At 39.8% G+C, this 25,520-nt stretch overlaps 4 protein-coding genes across 5 annotated transcripts; 2 read left to right on the forward strand and 2 right to left on the reverse strand.

Moving 5' to 3' along the window:
• Positions 1 to 967: 967 nt before the first annotated feature.
• Positions 968 to 4,623, reverse strand: serping1 (serpin peptidase inhibitor, clade G (C1 inhibitor), member 1; the record flags this gene model as incomplete). Its single annotated transcript, XM_080521131.1, has 10 exons — positions 968 to 1,227; positions 1,317 to 1,539; positions 1,884 to 2,023; positions 2,100 to 2,303; positions 2,385 to 2,528; positions 3,242 to 3,457; positions 3,659 to 3,949; positions 4,086 to 4,253; positions 4,342 to 4,450; positions 4,576 to 4,623. 10 exons carry the CDS (start codon positions 4,621 to 4,623, stop codon positions 968 to 970), a joined length of 1,803 nt encoding a protein of 600 aa, XP_080377257.1.
• A 3,949-nt stretch (positions 4,624 to 8,572) lies between these two features.
• Positions 8,573 to 11,949, forward strand: tmem134 (transmembrane protein 134). Of its 2 annotated transcripts, none has more exons than XM_080494352.1 (8): positions 8,573 to 8,746; positions 9,134 to 9,390; positions 9,822 to 9,889; positions 9,997 to 10,083; positions 10,172 to 10,248; positions 10,644 to 10,688; positions 11,444 to 11,497; positions 11,586 to 11,949. In XM_080494352.1, the coding sequence occupies exons 2-8, from the start codon at positions 9,178 to 9,180 to the stop codon at positions 11,666 to 11,668; spliced, it is 627 nt and encodes a 208-aa protein (XP_080350478.1). In that variant the 5' UTR covers positions 8,573 to 8,746; positions 9,134 to 9,177; the 3' UTR covers positions 11,669 to 11,949. The 2 variants fall into 2 exon arrangements, with proteins under 2 accessions (XP_080350478.1, XP_080350479.1); XM_080494353.1 differs by lacking the exon at positions 8,573 to 8,746 and adding an exon at positions 8,761 to 8,943.
• A 1,679-nt stretch (positions 11,950 to 13,628) lies between these two features.
• Positions 13,629 to 18,083, forward strand: aip (aryl hydrocarbon receptor interacting protein). The gene is made up of 7 exons (XM_080520694.1): positions 13,629 to 13,755; positions 14,271 to 14,453; positions 14,545 to 14,733; positions 15,497 to 15,673; positions 15,846 to 15,987; positions 16,911 to 17,140; positions 17,223 to 18,083. The coding sequence occupies exons 1-7, from the start codon at positions 13,657 to 13,659 to the stop codon at positions 17,226 to 17,228; spliced, it is 1,026 nt and encodes a 341-aa protein (XP_080376820.1). The 5' UTR covers positions 13,629 to 13,656; the 3' UTR covers positions 17,229 to 18,083.
• Positions 18,084 to 18,644: 561 nt separating this feature from the next.
• On the reverse strand, positions 18,645 to 22,833 carry cdk2ap2 (cyclin dependent kinase 2 associated protein 2). Its single transcript, XM_080494169.1, has 5 exons — positions 22,770 to 22,833; positions 20,922 to 21,077; positions 20,506 to 20,597; positions 19,353 to 19,473; positions 18,645 to 19,125 (listed from the first exon to the last, which is right to left on the reverse strand). Exons 2-5 carry the CDS (start codon positions 20,974 to 20,976, stop codon positions 19,058 to 19,060), a joined length of 336 nt encoding a protein of 111 aa, XP_080350295.1. The 5' UTR covers positions 20,977 to 21,077; positions 22,770 to 22,833; the 3' UTR covers positions 18,645 to 19,057.
• Positions 22,834 to 25,520: the final 2,687 nt, after the last annotated feature.

The following is a 25,520-nucleotide window of genomic DNA, read 5'->3' on the forward strand; positions in this document are numbered from 1 at the left end:
AAGGGTTGGGGAGTGATGGCGGGTTTATTCTGCACTTTCTCTATGCACGTCAGAACTCTTGGCACGTCAGTAGTGAGATAATCAAACCAAGACAACATTATCATGATATCCAGGCATGACGGTTACAATTCTGGGAATACTCAGTGCTTTGTTAGTGGCGGGGCTGGGCGACAGTGATTAAATGGAGTTCACTTTTCTGGCTGGAGGGATGTTTATTCTATTTTCTGGATGTGTTGGTTTTGTTTACAGTTACAGACTTTTCTGACTGTTTGTCTATTGACCGCCGCTCTGCTTATGTAATCATTTTAACTGCACTACCGCTGCATGTTTAGCAATCACCATGGGCTTGTAAAATAGAGAGCAACCTTAGCTGATCATTCTGAATGCTGATGTGTTTACAGTCGACGCCATCAACTCGGTCTCCTACATCAGTGTTATTTGTTTGTGAATACGATGATTCAGGGTATCTTTTGCTCAGTTGCTTCGCTTTGAACCAAGCCGAGCATTTGCTTTAACGAACAAAAACCTTTACTGTCACAGACTTTGACACTTGTCTTCCTTAAATTGATACCAGTGGTGATGATGCAGGAGGGCTGGGATGGGAATGAGGTGGGGAATTCACTATCGCAGTCTCTGTGTAGTCACTGTCAATGTCAAACACACAGTATGGCTGCCATCTTGTGGTGGGTTTGTGTAACTCCTTCGCAAAATAAATCAAAACTGTTTCAGTGGTGGTTTGTCCTCCTTTGAATGATGTATAATCTGATAATCTAACAAAAACAAAAAAAAGGGAGGGACGAACACCATATTATATTGTATGAATAATTGTTTATTTATTGAGTGCATGTTTTAGTAAAAGCCATGACACGTTTGAAGAAGGACTGATACTGAACTTGCATTATTTATCCCATTTCACCTGAAAACTGGTGGAATTATTAACCACATGTGTCTTCTGTCGTCTACACACTCACTCGTTTTCTGATGGGTCAGTCACTCTGCCAATGAAGAGTGGCACGTTGGCCTGATCGCTCCAAAGCAGCATGACGAAAGGTCGCAGGGCATGGAAAGAGGGGGACGTGCGAGAGAACGACAGAGAGGTGACGGCGCCAGCTTCGACTCCTTGTTCGGTCAGAGCAAGGAAAGCTCTGTGTCTGGCCTCATCTAACACCAGCTCTTCCTCGGCGTAGAGTCCACATAGGTTGGCACCCTCGAAAAGCGATGACAGTCCTGTTTGGGGAAAGGTTAAGAGGGTAGTGGGAAATTAACAGAATTTTAAAGTGACAAAAAAAAAAAAAAAAAAGCGATGATGAACAAACCTAATTTCTTAATGAGGATGTTCATGTCTGGCTTAACGTCGAGCTTGATCTGGGGCAGGGTGACCTCCGTCTGCTGAGGAGCCGTGGCCTGCAGTTGTTCTATCATTTGACGCACAGCTGTGTCTGTCATCTTCTCCTCCACCTGCTGCAAGTCTGATGCCCTGCTGGAGCGAGGCAGCAGGATGTACAGACTGCTGTCGCCAGTGAGAGCGAACTTCGCCACCTGATGGCAAAAATAAACTTTAAAAAAGCCAAGAAAAAAAAGAAAATCTACATCCATCTACTATTGATGACATGACAACTCAGAAAACACGTGTGCAGACAGAAGTGACTAATTTTGACGCTGATATTAATGTGACGGAGCTTTTAAAGAATTCTGATATATTTGACTCTCCAAAATGATAAATTGCTGAGAAGTGAAGAAGAAGTTGGCCTGAAGTACCACAAACTGAATTCAGATACCATGAAGTACTTTTTTTTTCTTTTCAAAATCTCATGCAGTGACTTTTGTGAGATTCTTCTTTTACTGCAACATCTTTAGTTTAGTCACTGTAAGCTGCTTCTCACCTCTGCCTTCAGATCCACTGAGTACATCTTCGGCACCACATATGTCTCGTGGTAAAGGACAGGAACTTTGACCAGATCGCCGTTCAGTTTGGTGAAAAGTCCTTTCTTTGGCTTCAGATGAAACTTGCTCTTCCACTGACCTGCGCAGTGAGACAAGGGTTATTCATATCCTGTACATGACGTGCACACACTCTTTCACAAGCACACATTACCAACCACTAAATGAGACGGCATTGAGCAGGATGAGCTGTGCATTGGGTGATACGGAGTCAACCAGCTGTGTGATTTTATTCTGGGTTTTATTCGCCACCCAGCTGTTGATCATCTGTGCGCTCGCCTCGCTGGTATCCCGCAGCTTGGCGGGCTCCGAGTCATAGAACTGAATGGACTGGTTTGTAAAGGACTCGCTCAGATTCATTTCTGACGGGAAAGATGAAAATGAGAAGAGACAGAAGTCATTTTGCGCGTCATTCTGTGCACTTCACACAGTGGTGGCATTACGTGGGTTATGGTAGATCTGAGAGGCCATCTGCAAGGAATTGGACAACTTCTCTCTCAGCCTCTTCATCTGGAAGTGAAGGCAGTGGAAGTCATGAGGCACACAGACGGCTCTCTCAAGGGCTCTGCGAGTGTCATTTCTCGCTCCTGAAGGTACAAATCAGAAAAGAAGACGTGTAACGGATACAAATGTACTTAACAGTGATACAGGAAGCTGCAATGTATGTCTGTCATTCAAAAAACTCAACAAAAAAAACAAAAGAAGAAGAGGAAAAAGATGTTTCATTCTCAAGATGAACTGTACCTGCCTCCGTTAATATGAACTTATCTAACCAAGTTGTACAAACAAGAGAAGTTGCCAAATAAAGTTGTTAAACCAAGTTTGTTTAGTGCAACAGAAAATATGTTTCAAAACACAAAGCTAAAACTAAAACCCTTGTTTAATGATGCACCTCTTGTTAAGTTTCAGGTGATTTTTTTATTTCTTTTATGTGAGAAAACTCTTGACGTTGTCCAGTTTTCAGCCTGCGTACAATGCTTGACCACAGGTGAATGTTTCATTTAACTGAAGATTATGTCACTTTCAGTGAAAGTTATTCTTGGTGGCTGCAGTTCTTACGGCAGTTGTATTGTACGTGCATTCCATTGAAAATGAAGTAGATTTAGCTTTGTCCATCACTGATGTGTTGTAAATGCTTTTTAAACAACAATACATGTTTACAATAGCTATATAACTTTAATGAGCCACCTCATTGTTTTCCTGCTATTCACTGACAAGACAAACAAGACAGAATATCATGCAAATTAGCTCCACACTTAAGATTGAATAAAAAAGTGAAAATGACAGTTTAATTGCATACCTAGTAGCAAATGTGTGAGCACGCTGCTGATGCTGACGGGGGAAAAGAGCAGATTGGTTGAGGGATATATTTGTCTCAGGTAAGTATACAGCTTCAGAGAAAACTCAGTCATGGACTCCTGTAAAATGAGCCCCTCCGTGCGACTATTCTCATCCTGACATTCTTCCCAAGCTGAGGTGAAGCCTTCACATGAGTGAGAGGGAAGGGTGGGGGTGTCTGAAATAAAAATTTAAATAATGATTAAAGTTATGCATAATGGATGTGCCACTGATATATCAATGTCTTAACTTTATTTTGGTTTAATAAAAGTGTTTTTTGGTTGTTGTTTTATTAAGCCTTCAATATAAATGGCAACACCTGCATGACAAACAAAAAGGTTGGAATGAGCCAACAGAGGAGTTTGTCAGACAGACCTACCTTTAACAATAATGTACAAAGTGGCGAGTTTGGTCCCTTCAGTAGAGTCACAATGATACAATCCAGCATCTTCCTTGACCACATGTCTGAGGAGAATAGACTGATCCTGGTCCAGTGGGTAAAGCTGCTCCAGTTTCTTCATTCCATCCTCAAGATTCAACTTTGTTCTCTTACCATCATCTGTCTCTTTGAACCACACAGCATTGGCCCTCACTTCTCTGGAGGGTAGGAAATGACACGGGAGGGCAAAGGTGGAGCCTTCAGTTACCTTTATGGTAATGAAGTGAGATGCTGTATGAAGGAACCAAGAAAGATTTAACATTTTAATTTGATTCTAAATACATGGAAATGTAGAACAGGTTAAATCTGGGTGAAACTCAAACTGCTGTTGGTGAGATGCATGTCCAGTAAAAGAGATGAGTCTCACCATCAACTGTGATGTTGTGTGTCCTTATCATCTCAGTGTTGTCGTCCTTCGCCAAACACACATAGCTGCCCTCGTTGGCCGGAGATACAGGGGAGATAGAGAGGTACAAGCCATCCTTGATGACTCTCACAGAGCTGGAAGACTTGTCGCTAGGATCTATAGCTTTACCTGCGATGAAAAATGCACATCTTTTCATATACATGCAAATAACTGTGGACGTTCACATTATTGGTGAAACATTAAAAAGACACAAGACCATTGAAGTTCCAGGTAATGTCCGCTCCCGCGCCGTCACTTTGAAAAGACAGACAGGGAAGCTCCAGAGTCGACCCGGAGATCACCCGGAGACGTGAGCATGTGGACAGCTGATCGATAAAAAGAGTCAAACATCAAACATCCAGGAAAAAGTTTGCAAGTTTCTCCCACACTTTGAAAAGATGTAATGCTATGCTAAGATATAAAGACGTCATCTTAAATCTCTTCGTTTTACCTCAAAAACGAGCTGCAGCAGAAGGAAAATGATGACCTGTGGCCTCATCTGCAAAAAGGAGCGGATTTGAAAATAAACAATGACAACCAGGATTTTTTGGAGGAAAAAATCAATATGTGATGCAACCCTTGAGATAGTGAGAGGTCCTCGTATCAAAACGTTTTAAACTTTCTGTTTTCTCCACAAGACTCCATTTGCAATAAACACATTTGCTGCTGTAGTTTCTTCTTATTAAATAAACGCAACAAGATAAAACGAAAATTTAAAATATACATAGAGTTATATTGCTTCATTTTGGTAATCATTTCATAAAATAAGTGAGGAAAAAAAAAAAAACATCCCATAACTCACATCTCTTAAATTTCCAGTTGTCCAAAGTCCGTACTGGTAATTTTTATGGCGAACGTTTCTTCCACTTGCGCCCACTTGTCACTTCATCTGCTAAATCCAACTCTCCAGTCACTGTTCTCTATCTGTGATTGTTGATTTAGAGATGTTTGTTTGCATAATGCAGGTCTTCTGACTTTCTGGAAATCACATGGTTTCACATGTTGCCAACAGATGCCGAGCAGTTACACCCTTTCTATTTGCTTTGGGAAGATAAAATGCAACATTTAATGCCATGAGAGAAGCGAAACGTAGTTAATGGAGTGGAAGAAAAATGAGGACAGAGTCCATGCAACAGTGTTGTCTTAACTGTGTCTACCCATAATGCATCACTAAAGTGTCAGTGAAATTTATTACATCCACCAAAGACATAATAATATCATCTGTGTATGTTTATCTGTGTGTGTGTCTACTTGTATGTGCACTTGAGTAGCATTACAAAATAAATTTACCAGTAAGTTTCAAGGCCCTTTTTTTTTGCTACTTTAAAGTAAAGAATTTTTGTATAATCTTTTTTTTTTGTCATTTAAATTTGTGTATCGTCTTTAGCAATATCAAAGCACACTCACTGAAATGAACACCATAATTGAAATAAAATTATATTACAATGATTCAAGACATTAAAATCAGTAATGACAAATATCCCTGCATGTTTATGTCAATCGATCTATTTATATATCTAGTTTAATATCCTGTTGAATGTCATTAAACTGACCAAAAATTACCTTACTTTCCTTAATGATCCTCTAAATGCCCTCCATATCACAAACTCGCAGCACTGGCTGTATCATTTAATGAATCAATCAATCAGTCAGTCAATCAACCAATCAATAAATCAATAAATCAATCAAGAGGCTTAATAATATGCTTCATTCAAGATAACCCTCTTTATTATGACATTTTAAGCAAGGCTTTATAACCATCACAGCCAGGCCTTGCTTGTACAAGAGATCAATTAATCTCAAGCAACTGCCTGGTAAAATAAAAAAAAATCAACAATTCACAAGTATTAGTTTTTTTTAAACAGAACAGGAAGAAATGCTGAAGATGCCAACTTTTATTGTGAGCCCTATAAATTGTTAAATGCTTTTTGTTAATGATCTTAACTGTGTTGCTCAATTTTACTTTTCTTTTTTCATTTGCTCATGTGACAAGCTTAAATATTCTTTTAATTAAGAAAGAAGTCATCAAAATGAATGTAAGCTTATATAACTGAGCTGACTGTCCAGTTTTAATAACAGATTTTAGGAAGATAGGTTTGTTTGAAGTGCCTCACAACAAGCCGACCCTGATTACATTCTCGCCACAGAACCTGTTTGTGCTGGGTTTGCGCATTCTTCCTGTGTCTGTGATTATTTTTGCCAGGTAATCTTGTCCCTTCACATATTCCAAAATATGTGAACATTTTTCCGTAAAAAAAAAACAGAAGTATTGTCTTGATTGATCATTGATGAAATGTCAGCTGTATTTTTTTTATGACACATTTTATTTTTAACATGAACTACACTCCGCTGAAACTCCTGCATGTGAAAAGAAATTGCCAAAAGTAAAAAGTTCTACTTTCCTTGATTAAACGTGATTAAAATATTCTCAAACATTTTTTGTTGATTTTATACACTCAAAAGGTAATTTGTTGAGTTGATGTAATTTAGTTATGCCACACATTTCCATCTATTCAGATTAAGTAGATTGAATTGTTTCTAATTATGTTATCACACAGCATGTATTAGAATGAACCATTTTACTAAGAGAGACTCAATATGCTCAGGTTAATCAAACACATTTCTGCTATATAAACTAAACGACTGTCTCGGTTTAAGTGTATGAGTTTGTTGAGTAGTATCTCTGAGAATAACCTTAGGTTTAGAAGTCAATATACTGATTAATTTTGTATTTTGTTTAGTAATGTATTGGTATCGAAGAGCTCAATTGGTTCACACAGACCATTAGGTTTATTTTTTTCTAGCACAGCACAAGGTACATAACTTCAAATTCTAATAATATAACTAAGATAAATAACAAAAAATACATTCACATGTTCCCTTTTCAAATGAGTCATCAGGAACTAAACATACAAGGGAGCAAGTACTTTTCTCTCTGGTTCTGAGAATTCACATCCTGTGAGTCATCCTGCTGCAACACACCTGATTGAAATGAAAAAGGTTTGACGCGCCACTGTGTTATTTTCTTTCCTCTCGATATCATATTGTATATGGCTGAACGTAAAGACACACATCTTTACAGAAAATAGAAACATTTTAATTTGAAACTCAATTGCCACCTGTGAAATGCCACTAAATCCCCCTGTTGTCTTAGGGAGTTCTTTTTTTTAAATTGATTTACACACACAAACATGGTTAAACTATTTTTCTTTATCCGCCTGCTCAATCAATTGTAATAGTACCTTCAATTAGGAATGACCTGGTGTGTATATTCTCTAGCCCTAGGAATTTTAGTAGGTGTGATTTTGATATGTGATAACCTTAATGGGTTGAATTGTAGTTAAGCCAAGTCGCCTTTATTTACAGAGCACTTTAAAACAGCTGTGGCTGAAGCCAAAGTGCTTAACATAATAGACTAAATTTAAATTACAATAGAAGAGTAAAAACTGTAATATACCGTAAAGAAAAACAATAAGATTGACAACAATAAAACCAGGCACAGAGTCTCAAAAATTGTCTGATGGGCAGTGGTAGCTCATTCCACAACAGAGGGGCTGCAACAGAAAATTGTAGAATTGTAATTATAGTAGCAACAGCCGTGCTTAGTTGCTTCCTGGGGTTTGGAACATTTTCATTCAAGTTAATTTTACATTAGTGTGCCTTCGAAATCGATCACCTGTTTACAGAAATTCAGTTTGTAATTTGCAGAAAGGCTTTTTTTATTATATTTGGTAGCTAAAAAGTGTTTGACGTTATAGATTTAGGCTTTGTAAATGATACCACATCGTGACAATTGTGTAATATCAGCTGACAATTACAGAATTAGGATCCAGTCAACTAAGGGAGAAACAATCAACTTTGTCAACATGAGGAAAATACAATAAACATGATGCCTGTTTCAGTTTTGACGCTAAAATCAAAGCTGTTCTTTTTATTATTTGATGCTTCTATTTAATTTTCAGCATAGCTTCGGTAAAAACAGAGCCCCAGTCATGACATCTGAAATAAAACTTTAAATTATTTCCACAATTTAATTCTTAATGACCACAAAATATGAACTTCTGGCCATAATGAAGTTTTATTTCAGATGTTATGAGTATCATGACATTAGTAAAACCACAAGACTTGCGATTATGTTATTATGTTATGTATGGTTAATTCGGATATTAACATATGAAAGCTCCTTTTTTTATTACTTTTACTTTAGTTAAAGTAAACATCTGTATCTATATTGCTGTTGTTTGACAGATTATACTAATTTGTGGTTTTATATTGCTGTTATTTGTCCGATTAAACGAATCTGTGGTGTTATATTGCTGTCGCTTGTCAGATTAAAGCGTAGTGCGTGAGTCGATCGATAGATCGGCACTCTGTTAACCGGGCTGAAGGACGACGGGAGAGCTGGGCGGAATCAGTCTGTTTAATCGAGTGACTCGACTTAGAAAAAAGAAAAAAAAGAAAAGAAAGAGGTCTGAAGTTTTGCTTCAAACTTTTTCTCACCTCTTATTAAAACGAAAACCTCCCGGGAGGCTTCGGGTTGATCTTCGACAGAGTGGACAAATATGTGACCCTCCGTGAAGCGGACTGTGGCCCCTCGAGAAGAACAGCCTAAGTTGAAGACAGTAAGTTTTCTCTGAGCGGAAAAGAGGACAAACAATGGCCGGACCAGCGACACATATCAACAACAGGAGCTGCTGCTTGCTGCTGCTGTTCCGCACCGCATTGAGCCGCTCTCTCGCTTTATCTCTCCTATTAGCCTGTTAAACTTACAGGGAAGTGATAAAGAAGTCAGTCTGTGCGCACTTCAAAACATTTTCAAGTAAGAGAACCGAGTTGAAAATTGTATATATATATATATATATATATATATATATATATATATATATGGCACCCTGGATTTTTTTTAAGATGACGTTGTTTTTTTGTTCGCTATATAACCATTGTGTGTTTACACCAAAAAAAACCAAACATGATGTATTGGGACTGTTTTTTTTTCTTCTTCACCTCAGTGAGCATTAAACCTGTGGACCTGAGGGTGTGAGAGACGGTTACCATGGCAACGCAGTTCACAATTGATGACGCCTTCGTGCTGGATGGAGATGAGGAGGGAGCTGTGTCCGATGGAGACACGGAGGGATGGGTGGCCAGAGACAAGGACAGAGACGGAGGAGAGATGACTTTTGGCCCCCTGACTTTCTCCAAACCTCAGACTCATCCATCCCCCGCCGCCGTCGGCTCCCCGGACCACAGTAACCTGAAGTATCAGGTACACGAGCGCCACCCGACCACGAGCTGCAGTGGAGAAATAACCCAGTGTGGTTTGCTTGACGATTAAAAATTCACAATTCAATCACAGTCTAAATATTCATCCATCCGTCCTCTATACTGCTTCATCCTGTTCGGGGTTTTCTGGAGCCAGGCTGGATACACCCTCGACAGAACACAGAAATAAACAACACATTCTCATTCACACCTTGAGCCAATTTAGAGTTGCCGATTAACCTCACATTCATGTTTTTGGACATTGGGAGGAAACAAACCCATGCACATGTATTTGAACCCACAACCTTCTAACAATGACACCAGAACCCAAACCACTGTGCCACCGCTATTTTATGTTTATTAAATAAAAGATATGCAAAAGGTCTTTTTAGTCTGATTGACATTGTTTTCCATTATAATCTGCCGTTTTTCTAGAACCTGGAAAATGAAGACGCCCTTGGCAGTAATGCAAACTCCACTTTCAATAACTTCTTCAAAATCAGGTGGGCTCTCTCAGAGCAGTCGCCCTGAGGCGATTTTGATTCTCTCCCTCTTATTTGTGCCTGCCGTGAATGTGAGATTGAGTCTCGTCTCCTTGCCCGCTCCACAGCGACCCTGCCAACCTGTCTTACTGCAGCTCTCAGTGGTCCTTCAGCACCCTCAGTTCCGTCACGCAGCTTTCCGCACACTGCTGCGGGTGAGTCCAGACATCAGACGCACTCAACAGCACTTCACGCAAAGACACGGTCACAGACAGGTCGTTTAAAAACCACGTGCCTCTCTAGGTGGGTGTCCCATCCACTGGTGAAGAAAAACAGAAGAGTTGTTCTTGCTTCATTCCTTCTCCTCATCACTGGAGTTGGTGAGTATTAAAAAAAAAAACCACTTCAGCCCACAAGAGGCTGAGGAGCTCGGAGTGCAGTTAGTGCTGCTCTGCAATTGAGTTAGTTGAGGTGAGGTGAGTGAAAGGAACAACAGGCTTCATTATTTCATTTGGAATGAACACACAAAGGCACAGTTTAATAACTACAGCCTAAATGTGCTTTTGCATCAAGTAGAGCCTCTCAGATGATTCTCTTAATCGAGTTCAGATAGTTTAAATGTTATTAGTTATGTCAGTTTAAGTAGTTATTAAATCAGACTTAATAAGTTTTTGGGGCCTGACACAGATTCACTGATGAAGGGGGAAAAGACCTTTTTCAAAGTAATTCATGTCTCTGCTGACTTCTCATTGGTGGCTGTGCTGTTTCTCTTTAGCTCTTATTTTTACAGGTGTTGTCATACAACTAAATCCAAACGCAGGTAAGCATGAAAAATGTATACGCCTCCTAATTCAACATTATTTCTGTGTCCAACGATGGCTCTGTTGGTTTGAATATTAGTGGACTTGGAAAATGATTAAAGAAATGTCCATCCATGCAAATTGAGCTTTTCAAAAATATACTGTTTCCAACACATTTCCAGTGCAAAACATGGGAAGTTGGAGACAAATAAAACAATGAAATAAGTGGTTAGAGACTTTTAATCAGTCATTTCTCTGTAAAGCAGATTCAAGCAGCAAATATGCTCAAAGGAGAGATTATTGCACCGATGAGTAAATGTCATCAGGTGCAAATGAGGCTGCATTTCTTTAGCAGTTCGAGGAGCAGGTGTGACTTTTAATTCAGTCGTAAAAATCTGATGAAAAGCAAATTTCTCCAATATTCTTCCCATGTGCCCAACATAAAGTCCTCAGAAATATTAACTATAATATCTGCTACTGAACATGCTATTTAATCCCATCCACCTCTGTCTCCTGTGGATAATGAAAGTCAAATTGTAGTTTTATTTTTAAAAGTCATTTGATCCTTACGTTTGTTTTCTATAACAATCTTTTTCTTGACATTGTACATACTTCCTGCAAGTAATCTTGACCAGGAGGTTGTTAACAATGCCGACGATAATGTTGCGTTTGGAATAAAATGTATATTTAAAAAAATAAAAAGTACAGTTGTGTTGCTCAGTATTGGTGATTTTGTCTTCTTGCTGGGTTGTAACTAAAGAATTTGCCGCTACAGGTGTTTCAAGTGCTATCTTCTTTGTACCTGGATTTCTCCTCTTCATTCCTGGCGGTAATTCACATATTTTCTCCCCCTATTAGAGTCTTTGTTTTTAACTTGTCCACAGCAACACTGACAGTGTCATCCCCGTTTCCTCCAGTGTATCATGTGATCTACATCAGCTGTGCCGTCCACGGCAGAAGAGGCTTCAAGTTGTTCTACCTGCCTTATTTTGAGAAATGACATTTCATGACACTACTTTTCCACTACTTTCCCACTACATTTCCGCGTTTGCGATGTTAAACGAACGTTTTATTTGTCAAGAGTAGTAAAAAGCTTGTTGTTTTATTTCTTGTCATTGTAATGACCACTGTTACTTCAACCACTCAGTGTTGAGACTATGATTCCACTACGTGAACTGATGTTGCTGCACATGGAAACACGAGAAGAGATGGGTCTTAACCGTGTTTGTCATGTTGTGTGAATAATGACTGTGAAACTACAATAAAGTTTTATATATTTTAGTCTCTTATTTATTTATTTACTTACTTACTTACTTACAATAATAATAATTCCAGTCCCGTGAAGCTTAAAACTGCAAAAACTATCCACTATTGAATGACTAAACACAATATCCTTGAGATTTAGAAATGTACTGTATGAGTCGCTTTGAGAAAATGAAGGATAGTTCTGAAGTTCACAAAAGAAGAACAAACTTTCATCACAACTGCTTCCATTAAAATCTTTCAGTAAGCAAATGTCCTCCAAACTCTTCTCATTCACCCTGTGAGCTCAACAGGTGTCCATCTGTCATCTAATAGCGGCATATATTCCATATTCTCTATTACACTTGTATAACATTTTCATAAGAGAATATGGTCGTGTCTATCCAACAGATGACTTTGGTTAGACTTATAGAGATTTAATGAAAGGTTTCTTTCGGTATGTGCTTTACTATAGGCCTTTATACACAACAAGAAGTTCTGTTGAGGAAGAAAGCTTCAGAGAATCAGTTATTAACATATATTCTGATGTGTAAATAGGACATACGATACAAATAGAGAGTTCATTATTTTTTATATTAAAATAACAAAACCTTTGTCCAACTTCAAAACAGGATTTTCCTTAAAACTCTGAATCCATTGTTTTGTCTGACAAGGACATGAAGTTCTCATAAAGTTAATGGGGAAAAGGATTATGGTCAAGTGCTGCCATTTAATTCTCTCTCTCTCTCTTCTCTTCTCTTCTCTTCTCTTCTCTTCTCTTCTCTTCTCTTCTCTTCTCTTCTCTTCTCTTCTCTTCTCTTCTCTTCTCTTCTCTTCTCTTCTCTTCTCTCCTCTTCTCTCCTCTTCTCTCCTCTTCTCTCCTCTCCTCTCCTCTCCTCTTCTCTCCTCTCCTCTCCTCTCCTCTCCTCTCCTCTCCTCTCCTCTCCTCTCCTCCCTCCTCGGTGCTGAGACGTTGCCGGGCTGTATGGAGCGAAATCCAGGTTCATTCGAATAAAAAAAATGTGATAAAACATATTTTGAAACTGAATGTTCAAGGTTTGATCTTCAATTTTGAAAAATTAAAAACACTACTCAAAATAAAAATAAGTGTCCGAAAAGCTTTTTTCACTTTACATATAATTTTGATTCAGCTCTGGAATTCTTTTGATAAAATCCTCTATTTTATCCAAGTAAAAAAAGTAACACCTACATTTAAAAAATATATATTTAAGAGTGAAAAATTCAAAAAAAGGATTTTATCAAAATAATTCCAGAGCCAAATCAAAATTATATGCAAAGGGAAACAACTTTTCATACACTTATTTTTATTTTGAATACGGTGTTTTTAATTTTTCAAAATTTAAGGTCAAACCTTGAACATTCAGTTTCAAAAAAATTTTTTTCAATCACATTATTTTTTTCAAATATCTAGGATCTAGGTCCGTACTGCCCCATGTAGCGGCTGTATTGAACACCCCTGGACAGAATAACTTTATTCCTTTTGAGACTGTTAAGTAAAGTACATGTAAATAATAATAATAATAATAATAATAATAATAATAATAATAATAATAATACACCAGCCCAGCACAAAGACGTCGTTATCTTCCACCTATGCTTCAGTTAAAACAAAACATAAAAAATGTTTTTTTAAAGGACTCGTCGTGACGCTGCTTCATGTGACGTCAGAATCGGACGAGCTTCGACAAACGTCGGCCTTTTCCGTGAAGTCGGAGTCGGTCAAGGATGGAGGAAGAGGCACGCAAGCTGCTCGAAGAAGGAATAAGAAAGAAGCTGGTTAACCCTGGTAGAGGAGAGTTGTCGACCTTCTCCAATGGAACCAAGGTAAACGAAAACACATTCTTCGTGGTAAAATACTGTTACATCCAGCTCCTGGAACTAGATTAAGTAAAATGACGAGACACGTTAGCTAATGCTATCTGTGCTAGCGCGCTGCACTCAAGTTAATATTCCCCACAAACAGTGAACCTCCGCTTGGACGTCGCCAACATATTTGTTTACTTCGTTTCCTTCGTGTTGATGTGCTCTTAGATTGGATTACACAGAGCAGTTCATCTGCACAGTGAAAAATGTTGCTCTGTTTTTTTCACTGATGGTAAGGGGCGGGACAGGATGGCTTCCGCTGCTGAAGGATGATTGGTCTCCGAGCAACGTCAATCATTTTCCCCTGTTTTGATTGGACAGACTATATTGCAGTGCGAAGTCTCCATAGGCCTGTCAGAGATGATGTGCAGATTTAGTCTTTTGTTGTGTTGACCGAGCACAACATCAGCTACATCAATGTCAATCATTATTTGCTCATGTGTCCTACGACCCTTTTCCCTATTTTTACTGCACAGGTGGTCTTTCATTACCGCACCAGCCTGTGTGACGGCAATGTGCTGGACGACTCCAGGACCATGGGAGGCCACAGCAAACCCATGGAGCTCATCATGGGCAAGAAGTTCAAACTAGCTGTGTGGGAAACAGTGGTCACCACTATGAGACAAGGCGAGATTTCAGAGTATACTTGTGACACCAAGGTTAGTAGACTTGAGATGCTGATTTTAACAAGATGGCTATCCTCATTTGTCCTCAATGTTGATTGTTTTGTTTTGTCACCCCAATCCTCAGCACACAGCCCTGTATCCACTGGTATCCCAGTCCCTCAGAAACATAAGTGCTGGAAAGGACCCTCTAGAAGGTCAGCGGCACTGTTGCGGCATTGCTCAGATCCACTCCCACCACTCTCTGGGCCACAAAGACCTCGATCACCTTCAAGCTAATCCACAGCCTCTTGTTTTCACCATCGAACTGCTGGAGGTGAGCAAGCCGGGAGGAATCAATTTGATTACATGGCATGACACATTGCTGTCATATTTGAAAATGCATTGGTTTCATTCTTTAGTATTCTTCAGCTTTAAATCATCGATCCAGATCAGACTTGGGGTGTTCTGGAACAAATTCCAGTTAACAGGCAGGAAACAAGTTGACAGGTCACCAATCATTCATTGGGCAAACGCAGAGAAACTCACATTCACACTTCCAAGCAATTCAGAGACATCAGTTAACCTCACATGCATGCGTTTGAACTATAGGAGGAAAGCAGATTATTCGAATAAAACTTACACAAATGTATTATTCAAGTAACATTACGCTCAGGAAAATTAACCTACATTTTTTTTTTTTGTGTGAAAGTGATCGATGCAGAAAACTCTTATGACAGTCTCTGTTAAACACATTTTAGTAGACATGCAGTGATACTGATGAAGCACCAATCTTTTTTTTTTTTTTGGCAGTAATTTTAAATGTAAAGGATGTAAATGATGACATTCAAGAAACTACACTACTATTAGATATAGATGATAGATATAGATAAAAGATAATATGTCTGAGTTGTGAGTACTCAAACGCTGTGTTTTCTCGTCTTGTGTATAGAACTTAAAACACAAGCATGAGGCTAAAATTAAACCGACTAATAAGAAAAGAAGAGAATTCCAGCAGTGATTGAGAGAGCATGAGGGAAACTGCTGCTGTTTGTTTGAAGCTGCCGCTCATCCCCCCACCCCCCCCTGGCTGTGCTCAGGTACTTTCTCCCGGGTCGTTCCAGCTGGATGTGTGGGCCATGACGGATAAGGAGAAACTCGATCTCGTGCCTCAGATCCACGAGGAGGGAAACAAGCTCTTCAAACAAGGACAAATCAAAGAGGCCACAGAGAAATACTACAATGGCATTGCCTGTCTCAAAAATCTACAGATGAAGGTTTGGAGATAGTCTGATCACCGCGAAAAAAAAAAAGGAACAGTGACGCTTTTGTTGAGTCGTTCTCTCGAGCAAAGTTTCACTCTGGAAATGGAGATTCGTGGCTTCAGGGATATTTGTTGTGCAGTTGTTGATGTTTCTGTGTGGTGGTGGTTGTTTCCCCCGTACTCAGGAGCACCCGGGAGACGAAGTCTGGGTAAAGCTGGACGGCATGATCACACCGCTGCTCCTCAACTACTGCCAGTGCCAGTTACTCCAGGGCCAGTACTACGAAGTCATCGAACACTGCTCCTCCCTGATCTTCAAATATGAGAGTAAGGCTTCGTTGTTGCTGCCGTACATGAATGTGTTGCTGTTTTGTTTTTGTTTTGTTTTTTAAATAAGGGTTTGATATAGATTTTTACAAAGCATTAAAAAAATTAATAAAAAAATGACGCTTCACTTCCACTCACCATTGTATCGAATTTCCATTTTAGTTTTGCATTTTGTGTCGTGATGTTTCAAAACAATGAAATGATTGCAGTCTGTTGTCATGGAAACAGTACTTTTCAGGTATTCTTCATTTATACTAATAGACAGTTGTCCCTAACATTTTCACTCTTGTATTGACAGGATTATATAGATTTTATGGCTACAGAATCGTGAAACAATTACACTTCTGCCCCCTTTTCTCCCCGAGATATCATCAACTGTGATTGGGTCATGGGCGGAGGCAGAGCTCTCCTCCCCTGATCTGTGATTGATCTATTATCTACTACAGATTGTGGTTATCAGCCGTGACAGGATTGGAGGGAAAAAGTTAATTGTTTGACCCCATATAGTTCTACTAGATTATCACGAGTATTGCAGCCCCTCAGTCTTTAAGTTTGAGTTGACATTTAATCACCGAATGACAAAAGCTTTGCATTTGTTTTATGCCACTGTCACAGCAATTCACTGTTTTTTGGATATCATTTGCCAACATCACTACTCTGATGTGATATTTGGCTTCATTTGTCCATTGCTGTTCAGGAATATTAGAAATCAACATCAAGTGACTCAAGATGAAACAGTTGGTGGCACTAGACTCCATTCATGTGTATTTAAAGCGCAGCTTAAGAAGGGTTTGTATCTCCCATCATTTTTGCCACTTAACCCTTTTATTCTACCGCTTTTGGGGGATTTGTCTCTTAATAGGGTTGATGAGTGTGTGTTTGGATTAATGCAGTCCTCCCTTCCCTCTCCGCCTTCCCACCAGACAACGTGAAGGCCTTCTACAAGCGTGCTCAAGCCCACGCCGCAGTGTGGAACGAGACCGAGGCTCGAGCAGACTTTGCTAAAGTTCTGGATCTGGACCCGTCTCTGGGGCCCTCCGTGGCCAAACAGCTGAGGGCCATGGAGGACAAGATCCGCTCCAAGGAGAGGGAAGAAAAGGGACGCTACAAGGGCCTGTTCGGCTACGACGCACCGCCAGCCACTGCCACCACGGTCAGTCCACTTCCCTAATCCGCACGGACAAGATTAATGCCGCCATAGCGAGAGTTTACACCTCCCATCTGCCTCTTCACAGGGCTGAGCTCCTCAGAGGATCGGACACTCGAGGAGGACTACGAATTTCAACATGGGGGGAGGAACTGGACTCTCCTGGCGCTTCACTTTCATCCATACACCCAAGCGAAACATCCCAGCCATCCTTGGTCTCTGTGATACACGCCGTCAGATCACTCACTCAGACACAGCTTTGGCCTTATTTCTCTCAGTCTTAAATTAAGGATTAAAAGAAAATGTATTGATGTAATCAGTTGAACAGTCCAGAACCAGCAGAACGAGATGAATGGATCATCGTTCATTTAAAGATTTTTTTTTCTTTTTACCCCTTTTCCCAACTTTGGTTCTTGAGGTTTTCAGAAGCTTTTCTATTCTTTATAAATGATTCTTCAGATTGTTCACCTCACTAAGAGCTCGCACGAGACTTTTTTTCTTCTTCAATAATGAAATGTTCTGCAGCTTCGACTGCAGAAACCAGCTGGTTGCAGTATTTTTAACCATTTCCCGAAAATGTCTGCAAAGCTGTTAAATCACACTTGTCACTTCAGTCCAGTTGAGCTCTCCCTTAAGAAAATCTTTATTTTTGCACACAGGAAGTGATGTACTCAAGTCTTGCACCACCTGACCCCCCCTCCCCCCCTATTTTTTGTTACTTGGGTCACAGCAGCAGGAGCACCATTATCACAAGGCAGGTGGGACATGAAAATGAACCGTCTGTGACAATCATGTTATGAAAACACGTACTCTTTGATCTCTATGTACTTATTCTACACATGTACGGAATCCCGTTGTTTATATGTACTCAGTGTAAACCCAGTGGCTCAATCCTGTTTGAGGCGAGGCGTAACTGAGGATGTAATTATGTAACGAACAATAAATGTTTATTCCCATCTTTGTGATTTCATTAATTCACTAACTCAAGATGATAAAATTTGATTTATTGTCCCGTTGGTTTTCCCCCTAAGCAATTTTTAATGAACTAGCTTAAATCATGATTTTTTTTGATTCAAAATATTCTCAAATTCTACATAATGTTAACAAAGGATTCTAAATGAGTCGCACATTTTATAGACTATGTGACTATTTAAGAAATACAATTATTGCCAGTGATCCACTAAAAGGCTGAATCAGATTAAAACCTGCTCTACAAGATTTTTTTTTCTTTCAGTTTCACCATCATGCCAGCATTTCCAAGATTAAAAAAAAAAAGCCAACACTTCTTTTTTTTGTTGTAATTTATTTAAGATATACATACTGAACTGCAAAAATCTGGTTTACAAAATTTTCTTACTAACAAACTTGACTTGAGATGTACAGAATTCTTGGGTATGAGAAACATCTACTGTGTTTACGCTACAAACCATAATGGAAACAAAGCAAAGGGAAAAGGAGGGGGTATATCCAAAGTGTTCAAAAGAAAATATTCAGTGGTTTCTCAGTGATGTTCAAAATAGACACTCGAGGATGGCTGATGTGAAGATTGACATAAAAAAAAAAAGGTCAATTGACCCGTTTTTTTTTTTTTAACAAAGATTGATATAAATGTCCCCATACATGTTTTTTTTTTTTTTTTACTAAGGTTTCTGTCCACAAATTGACCTGAAAATGTGCTGAAATTCCCCAAACCCATCTCTTAAAATCGGTATAAAACTGTAGTTTTTGCATACGCTCAACTGCTCGCATTGTGTGTCGCTGACAGCTGTTGAGGTGAAATACGGTCGCGAAGCGACGCGCATATAAAAAACAGCAACAAAAGCAGAAGGTTGGAGGATTAAAAAAAAAAAAAAGTCTGTAAAATAATACAGTTAGGGGGGGGAAAGAGTGAGGGGATTTTTTTTTTTTCTCCCCCCAATAAGGTTATGTGCGGGCGCTTCTCTCAGTCTCTGCGAGACACTCTCTGACCAGTGCACGGGCGTGGATGATACCTGCACGAGACAAACAAAGTCCATGAAGGGGGACAAATGAAAGTTGGCTTTAGGGTTTTTTTTTTTAAAACAAGAACAAAAAAAAAACCATAAATCGGAATGTTTTGACCAAGATCAACACATTCCTCACTCATAGTGGCAGGTGGATCTCTCTGAGGATTATTGGACCTCTGCCTCCACACACTGAAAAAATAAGATATAGTTGTTTTAGACAAGTGAAATTATACCTCTCTTTAACCTCTCCATGGCGCTCTTGCTCCCAGCGTACGTCGGCCTGATCTCACGGCTCATCTCCTCGATGACGGAAAGAAGCTCGCTGTAGGTGGACCCTTGAGAGACTTTGACGGGCTGCTTGTGCATCGTTGGAAACGTCAGATTCGGGCAGACGGGGAGAAAAAATATATATATATTTTTTTAAATCTGTTATGCACTCCAGAAAAAGTCAAAAATCAAAGTCTGTCCATCCCTCATCATTTGCCCGCGGAGGTGAAATCACATTAAATCACTTAATTCTGACTCTATAGGCTTGCTTACTGCTGATAGACGTGATTTTACACAGGATTTCCTTCATTAATAAAAACACATTTTATAATCCCTGCCTTTGTCCTTTGTACTCGACCAACTTCCCGTGACGGAGCAACGCTGCAGGCTGCACTGTCTCTGCAAAGTCCCAATACTGATGACTGCACTGTGTTCATGAGCTCAAACCTGTTCTAAAGCATCATCTCACCACTTTATTAAACCGCCTGTGATGCATTTAGAAGCAGTCACACACGCTGGCATGTGGATGGATCGACTAAAGGGGAAAAAAAGGAACTTTGTTTTTTTTATTCTCCGTGGAAAAAAAAAAACACTGCTTTTTTCTGAAGCACAAGGTGTTTGTTTATTTTTTGCCTTTGAATTTTTTTTTTTTTCCTCTCTTCAGGAGCAGAAACTTGATGTTTCGTGCACTGCACTCCAAACACACAGGCAGCGTCATTAAAAACAGCCGTCACTGTAAAGAGCTGTAGGTCCTGGAAGCTGTTCTCAACGCGTGTCTGGATCGCAGGAAGTGACACAGATTTAATGGAATTTACATTCATGTATTACTCCTCCGTGATGTTCTTTCAAAATCGGTGTGCAAATAAACTGAATACTTCTTTTTCCCTACATTGACGATAACGAAAGTATTCGAACTTTCTTGCTACGAAGCACTTTTTTTAAATCATATTCTGGGAGTGGCTGTGTCCTGCAGACAACAAGTCTTCCATTTGCAACAAGAATATAAATACGCGAGACGCCTTCATTTGCCTGTGAAGTGGTTTAAAAATGATCGCCAACGTACAGAAACGTATAGCGACTGTGTATTAAAGCAGGGTCGGTGCAGTGTGAGGGGCTGACCTGGACAAAACCCATGGAGGGCGGGCCAAAGTCACTGAAAGCGGGTCTAAAGTTGGACGATGACGGGAGAGATGGCGACGGCACCGACGAGCCTGAGGAGCAGAAGACAAAACGTCACACAAACACCACAGACACACGTACGTAGTCTTAATACAAGAGAACGGTAAAGTTGACTTCTGAAACAATCAAATTGGTGTCAAGTCAGGTTTATCCTGGAACATGTCGTTTACCTCGGTTATTTACCTCCGACACCCATTTATTTCTTCCATGTCATTCCCTTATTGTTTTGCCATAGTTTTAGTACTGGCAGGGATACTAATGAATGAGGCTGGCGAGAGTGTCGTCCAGAGTGACGGTACAAATTGTTTCAATTGACGACAGATTAAACAGACGATCGGCGCGGGAGCTGACCGTACCTGGCGGGGTGTGGTTGGAGCCAGACGGTGCAGGGGCTATTGGTTTGTAACTCATGGCGATTTCAGCAGGCAGCTCCCCGTACGACGTGCCGCTTCCTTCGGTCCCGTCAACCCGATGCTTATACAGCTTTACTGGTGATGATGAGCTCCTAAGAGCTGCAAACGCAAGAGCGACAAATGAAGTGAAGGACACGTGTAATTTACCCTTCAACAAACAAAAAGATGGCACTGGTAAAGCAGTTAAAGCATGCAAGCGTATTATAAAAACCTCAGTGTTGGAAAACTTATTTCAGTTCAGGAGCGACAAACACAGACACACCATAAAGGACATTTTTTAATTAAATCTGAAAAAGTTCATTATAGGAGCCAGATATGGTGTTATTGGATTTTTGTACAGTTGTTTTGACCCGTGTGTGTATATATATTGTGCGTCGCTGACATCATATGCATTTATGCTGAGGCAATCAAGGAGCCAACGCGTGTTGATCCCGGAAGGGCGCACAGATTTTTGATCGCTTTGGTGTAGGTTGTCAGGCTATGCTCATGTTTTGAACTCTGATCCAATATGATTTTGCACTAGAATAAAGAAAGACTGTTGTATCGTACCGGATCTATGGACTCATTTGATGAACAAGAAGCAAAAGGTAAACAATAGCCGCCTAGCACGTCACACCCACCTACCGAGGCAACATCTCACCAGCCCAGTACCCGGCTGGCTGGTATATTCATGTTTATTGTATATGATCCAAAGTTCGGGGAACGTTTCTCAGTCTTATCAGTTATTGGTCCATATTTAGTAATTTTAAAGACTATAAGCTATCAAAATAATACATTATGGCAAGCATGCATCAGTTCAAATATATTTATGATAGTTTCAACTAATAATATATTATAGTGGGGCAAAAGCACTCCGTATTGAAATGGATCCGATAAGAAGTTGGGTTCTTTGAAAAGGAAATATCCCATTCAGAATCATAGTGCATATAACACAAGGGAGATCCTTTAGATTTACTTTTCCACTTTTCAATAGATTTGATGGCATGGACACAGTGTATATTGGTGTTTTCCATCCGACCTCTATAGTTGGATTTTTGTGTACATATTTTAATAACGTCCCAGGATGTTACAAGGGTTAATACTTCAAATTCCTATTTCCTGTATCTGAAAAATTGCAAGTAAGCCACATAGCATTGAAATACAGAGTTTTGTTGTTTGTTTTTTTTTAATTGACTGATTTCCAATGTCCACCTTATAAAAAGGAAAAAAAAATATTTAACATGTTTTTGATTGTGATCGAGCCAAAGCTGAAACAACAAACTGATTGCAGGGACACATAACAAAATGATTATTAAAGCTACGAATTGTGACCTCCAGTGTTCTCTGCAAAGGAGTCTAAGGCTGAAGTACATTTACGTGGCTCCACGCGTAATATCTACGAACACGATCGATCACCGTTACGTCCCCCTGCTGTTTCACACACGCACCCTTGCCATTCAAAATGAACTCGTATTGGATCTGATCGCATGTTTAACGGTTCCCTGGTGTCCAGGAGCGTTTCTCGGCGCCCATGAGTGGATCGAAGGGTCAAAGTGTTGTGCTCGCAGCCAGAGATCCAGATTGAGACAGAAGCTGCGTCCTCCTCCAGAGGAACGAGCCGGCTAACTACTACTGCTTAGCTGGATTAGCTAGCCTCCGCCGGTTAGCATAACAATAAAAAGTCAAACCCGGAGAAACACGCGCAGCCGAGGATTGATATTCTTCTTGCAGACAGTGAATGATGGGGAGGTTACCTACACATGCGGCTACCGATGCGCCTAAAAAGAATTGAGCGAGACGGGTATTTGTTACCTTTTTAAAGAGGTGTAGAATCGTGTCCGGGGAAGTGAAGCCAGGCGCTTCCTCTGTGCGTGAGTCTGCGCACTACGGCTTACAGGGGTTTTTTTATGGAGCGATTTGATTGGCTGCCGAAGAATGACGTATAACTTCACCTTTTCCGTTTCGTCATCAAGCCCAACAGAACCGAACATGTTCAAGATTTGTATTTTCACTCTGACAAACTTAAGGCGAGTCATACTGAAGAAATCTGAACTTTACTGAATGTATTTATGTAACTTCTCTTTATTTGATAAATTTTCCTCCTCCCTCCTCCAAATGAAATTGTTATAGAAGAGAGTGATTTTTAGAAGGCGAATAACTCATAATAGTGGCTCAAATGTTCAAAACTAGACAGACTTTTCAGTCTTGTATAACTATAACTATAACAATCCACAGAAACCGTATTGATGTGTTTTTCTTCACACTTGGCAACAAGTGACTATTCATCGTGGATGGGCTGGGAGAATGAATTTCAACTCCTTTCTTACCTTACTTTCCTGTTTCTTTGTGGGTTTTTTGTAGTGCATGAACATTTCAGCCTCCAGCCGAAGAGAAATTGAAGACGGGAACCATAGTGGTAAGCAAAATTGGACTGAGTGGTCTTGCAATGGCAATGAAATGATGCACAAAAAAATACATGTTTTCCACATGCAGTTTTTGTTGTCCTTTGTCACTGTCCTTTATCACCGGTTCTATTCATGACATGGACAGAATTTCAAGGCACAGCCAGGGACCAGAGGGGATCCAGTTTGGGGACCACAGGATCTCGTCTCTGCTTTTGCTATATGTCTCTCGGCTGCTCTGGGAACGCCATGGGGTCCCACCGGAAGAGCTGGAGGAAGTGTGTGGAGCGAGGGAAATCTGGGCATCCCTGCTTAGACTGCTGCCTCCGTGCCCCAGCCCTGGATAAGCGGTAGACAATGGATGGATGGATGGATGGATGGATGGATGGATGGATTGGTTCTATATTCCAAGTAATAACATAACTTTGTCAGACAACAATAGATTAATGTGTGTAATCTGTTGATAAGTTTTGATGGTACAATTACAGTCGCAGGCCAGCCTTAGGAACAAAATAATTAAATGCTCAAGCTTTATTGAACAAATAAGTGCTTTATTATGCACAATTTCACAATCTTCAACATGTGAATTTTTTGAATGGTGACACAAATGTGTCTGAAAATGTTAACTCTTTCTGCAAATGATTCTAATTATTCAATCTAAAATTGTGGCCTGTTACTCTGGGTTTTTCTAATATATTTATTAAGACCAGTTGACATTATGCATATGCAATTACAATCTACTTTGAAATACCATGGTCGATTATGTATGATTGGGGGAACACTCAGTAGGTAGCTCTTTCAATGCACCTTTTCAATCAAATGCAATTCAGTTCAACAGCTTTACAATGAATTTTGACTATCAAAATGATCAAACAACATTATCAGATACGTTTTTTTTAAATAAAAAATGACACAACAGCTTCTGAAGAGCTTCTGTTGACCTGAAGCAGATTGAAGTTGATATGCATACTCTACATATTAGCCAAAAGGGATCAATAAAAGGAAGATAAGATGACACCACTACTGGAAGGCACATGCACCGTGGTTTTGTCTTCGTGGATCCTGAATGACAAGGACCCTGTGGGCTTGATGTGTTGACAGGGTCAACAAAGTGTGTCTTGCTTGCAGCAGCTTGAGAATCCTGTTGAGGGTTGATCGATGAGCTCTGTACTCGCCAATTGCTCTGCCATCACAAGCTCTACAGGATGTAATAGATGGATGAAGACTCAAAGTGCCACTGACCTGTTCTGCAGTCAACGCACCGGAGAAGGCAGCGAGAAAACGGCACCCGTCAAACACGATGTCGCAGCTTTGCAAATTTCATTTTCTTTCTGCAACCTTTATTTTTTCATGAAATGATTCTGGCTTTCACAAAATATATCTGAACAAGTGTTTTTTTTTTAACAATTTTAACAATTTTAATCTTTAGTCTCTGACTGTTTTGCGAAAGGATAGTAGAGGAATACGAATGTCAGCTTGCATGTCTGCGCACCATGTGCTGGTACTCACAGGCCCTGGGAATGTGTGTACTCGCAGCAGGACCTCACCTCTCATGTGATTCCCCAAAAAAAGAAGAAAAAAACCCAGCAGAGAATGTTTCCTGGAAATGTCTGATCAATTTCTACTGCAACCTAATGAAGAGAATGATATCATGCTGCCGCATTGTGTGGCACATTTGCTGCACTGAAGCTAAGATAAAGAGTGTAAATAAAAGTGTGTGAATGAATAAATGGTGGAAAATAGACTGTGATCTTTGTTGCAAAGTTTTCTTTATGTCAGGCAGTGATTTCCTCACATAGCTAAATGCTAGCATTGACCCTCTAACCTTTTCCCACCAGTGTGAGGCCCGGCACACTCAGCCATGAACCATGAAAGAAGAAATCCACGAACACACATCAGCATGCACAGACACACACCCTTATGAAATCAGCCAAAATCAATCCTGTAAACAAATAAAGAAACATCTTTGAGCAACAGCGAGCCAATACAGTTTTAAATAGAAGGAAAGGGGATGCCGATAACCATAGTCTATATATGGTAATATATACAGACATCATGCTCGCTTAACTTCGGAGAAAAATGCGTTGTTTCAGGCTAATGAGATGCTAACAAAGTTCAATTTCATGAACAAAACCTAATTCAATTATGCCCTTGTTTTATT

Source organism: Blennius ocellaris (assembly GCF_963422515.1).
Source record: "Blennius ocellaris genome assembly, chromosome: 3".
Classification (NCBI taxonomy): domain Eukaryota; kingdom Metazoa; phylum Chordata; class Actinopteri; order Blenniiformes; family Blenniidae; genus Blennius; species Blennius ocellaris.

What these genes read in the sequence shown, in the direction of transcription:
- tmem134 (XM_080494352.1), top strand. Translation starts at nt 9,178, where the DNA reads ATGGCAACGCAGTTCACAATTGATGACGCCTTCGTGCTGGATGGAGAT. An exon ending in ACAGTAACCTGAAGTATCAG is followed by an intron (nt 9,391 to 9,821) that starts GTACACGAGCGC and finishes CCGTTTTTCTAG; the next exon opens with AACCTGGAAAATGAAGACGC. An exon ending in TCTCCTCTTCATTCCTGGCG is followed by an intron (nt 11,498 to 11,585) that starts GTAATTCACATA and finishes CGTTTCCTCCAG; the next exon opens with TGTATCATGTGATCTACATC.
- aip (XM_080520694.1), top strand. Translation starts at nt 13,657, where the DNA reads ATGGAGGAAGAGGCACGCAAGCTGCTCGAAGAAGGAATAAGAAAGAAG. An exon ending in AGTATACTTGTGACACCAAG is followed by an intron (nt 14,454 to 14,544) that starts GTTAGTAGACTT and finishes CCCAATCCTCAG; the next exon opens with CACACAGCCCTGTATCCACT. An exon ending in CCTGATCTTCAAATATGAGA is followed by an intron (nt 15,988 to 16,910) that starts GTAAGGCTTCGT and finishes CCTTCCCACCAG; the next exon opens with ACAACGTGAAGGCCTTCTAC.
- cdk2ap2 (XM_080494169.1), bottom strand. Translation starts at nt 20,976, where the DNA reads ATGAGTTACAAACCAATAGCCCCTGCACCGTCTGGCTCCAACCACACC. An exon ending in CTCCAACCACACCCCGCCAG is followed by an intron (nt 20,598 to 20,921) that starts GTACGGTCAGCT and finishes TCTGCTCCTCAG; the next exon opens with GCTCGTCGGTGCCGTCGCCA. An exon ending in CATGGAGAGGTTAAAGAGAG is followed by an intron (nt 19,126 to 19,352) that starts GTATAATTTCAC and finishes TGTCTCGTGCAG; the next exon opens with GTATCATCCACGCCCGTGCA.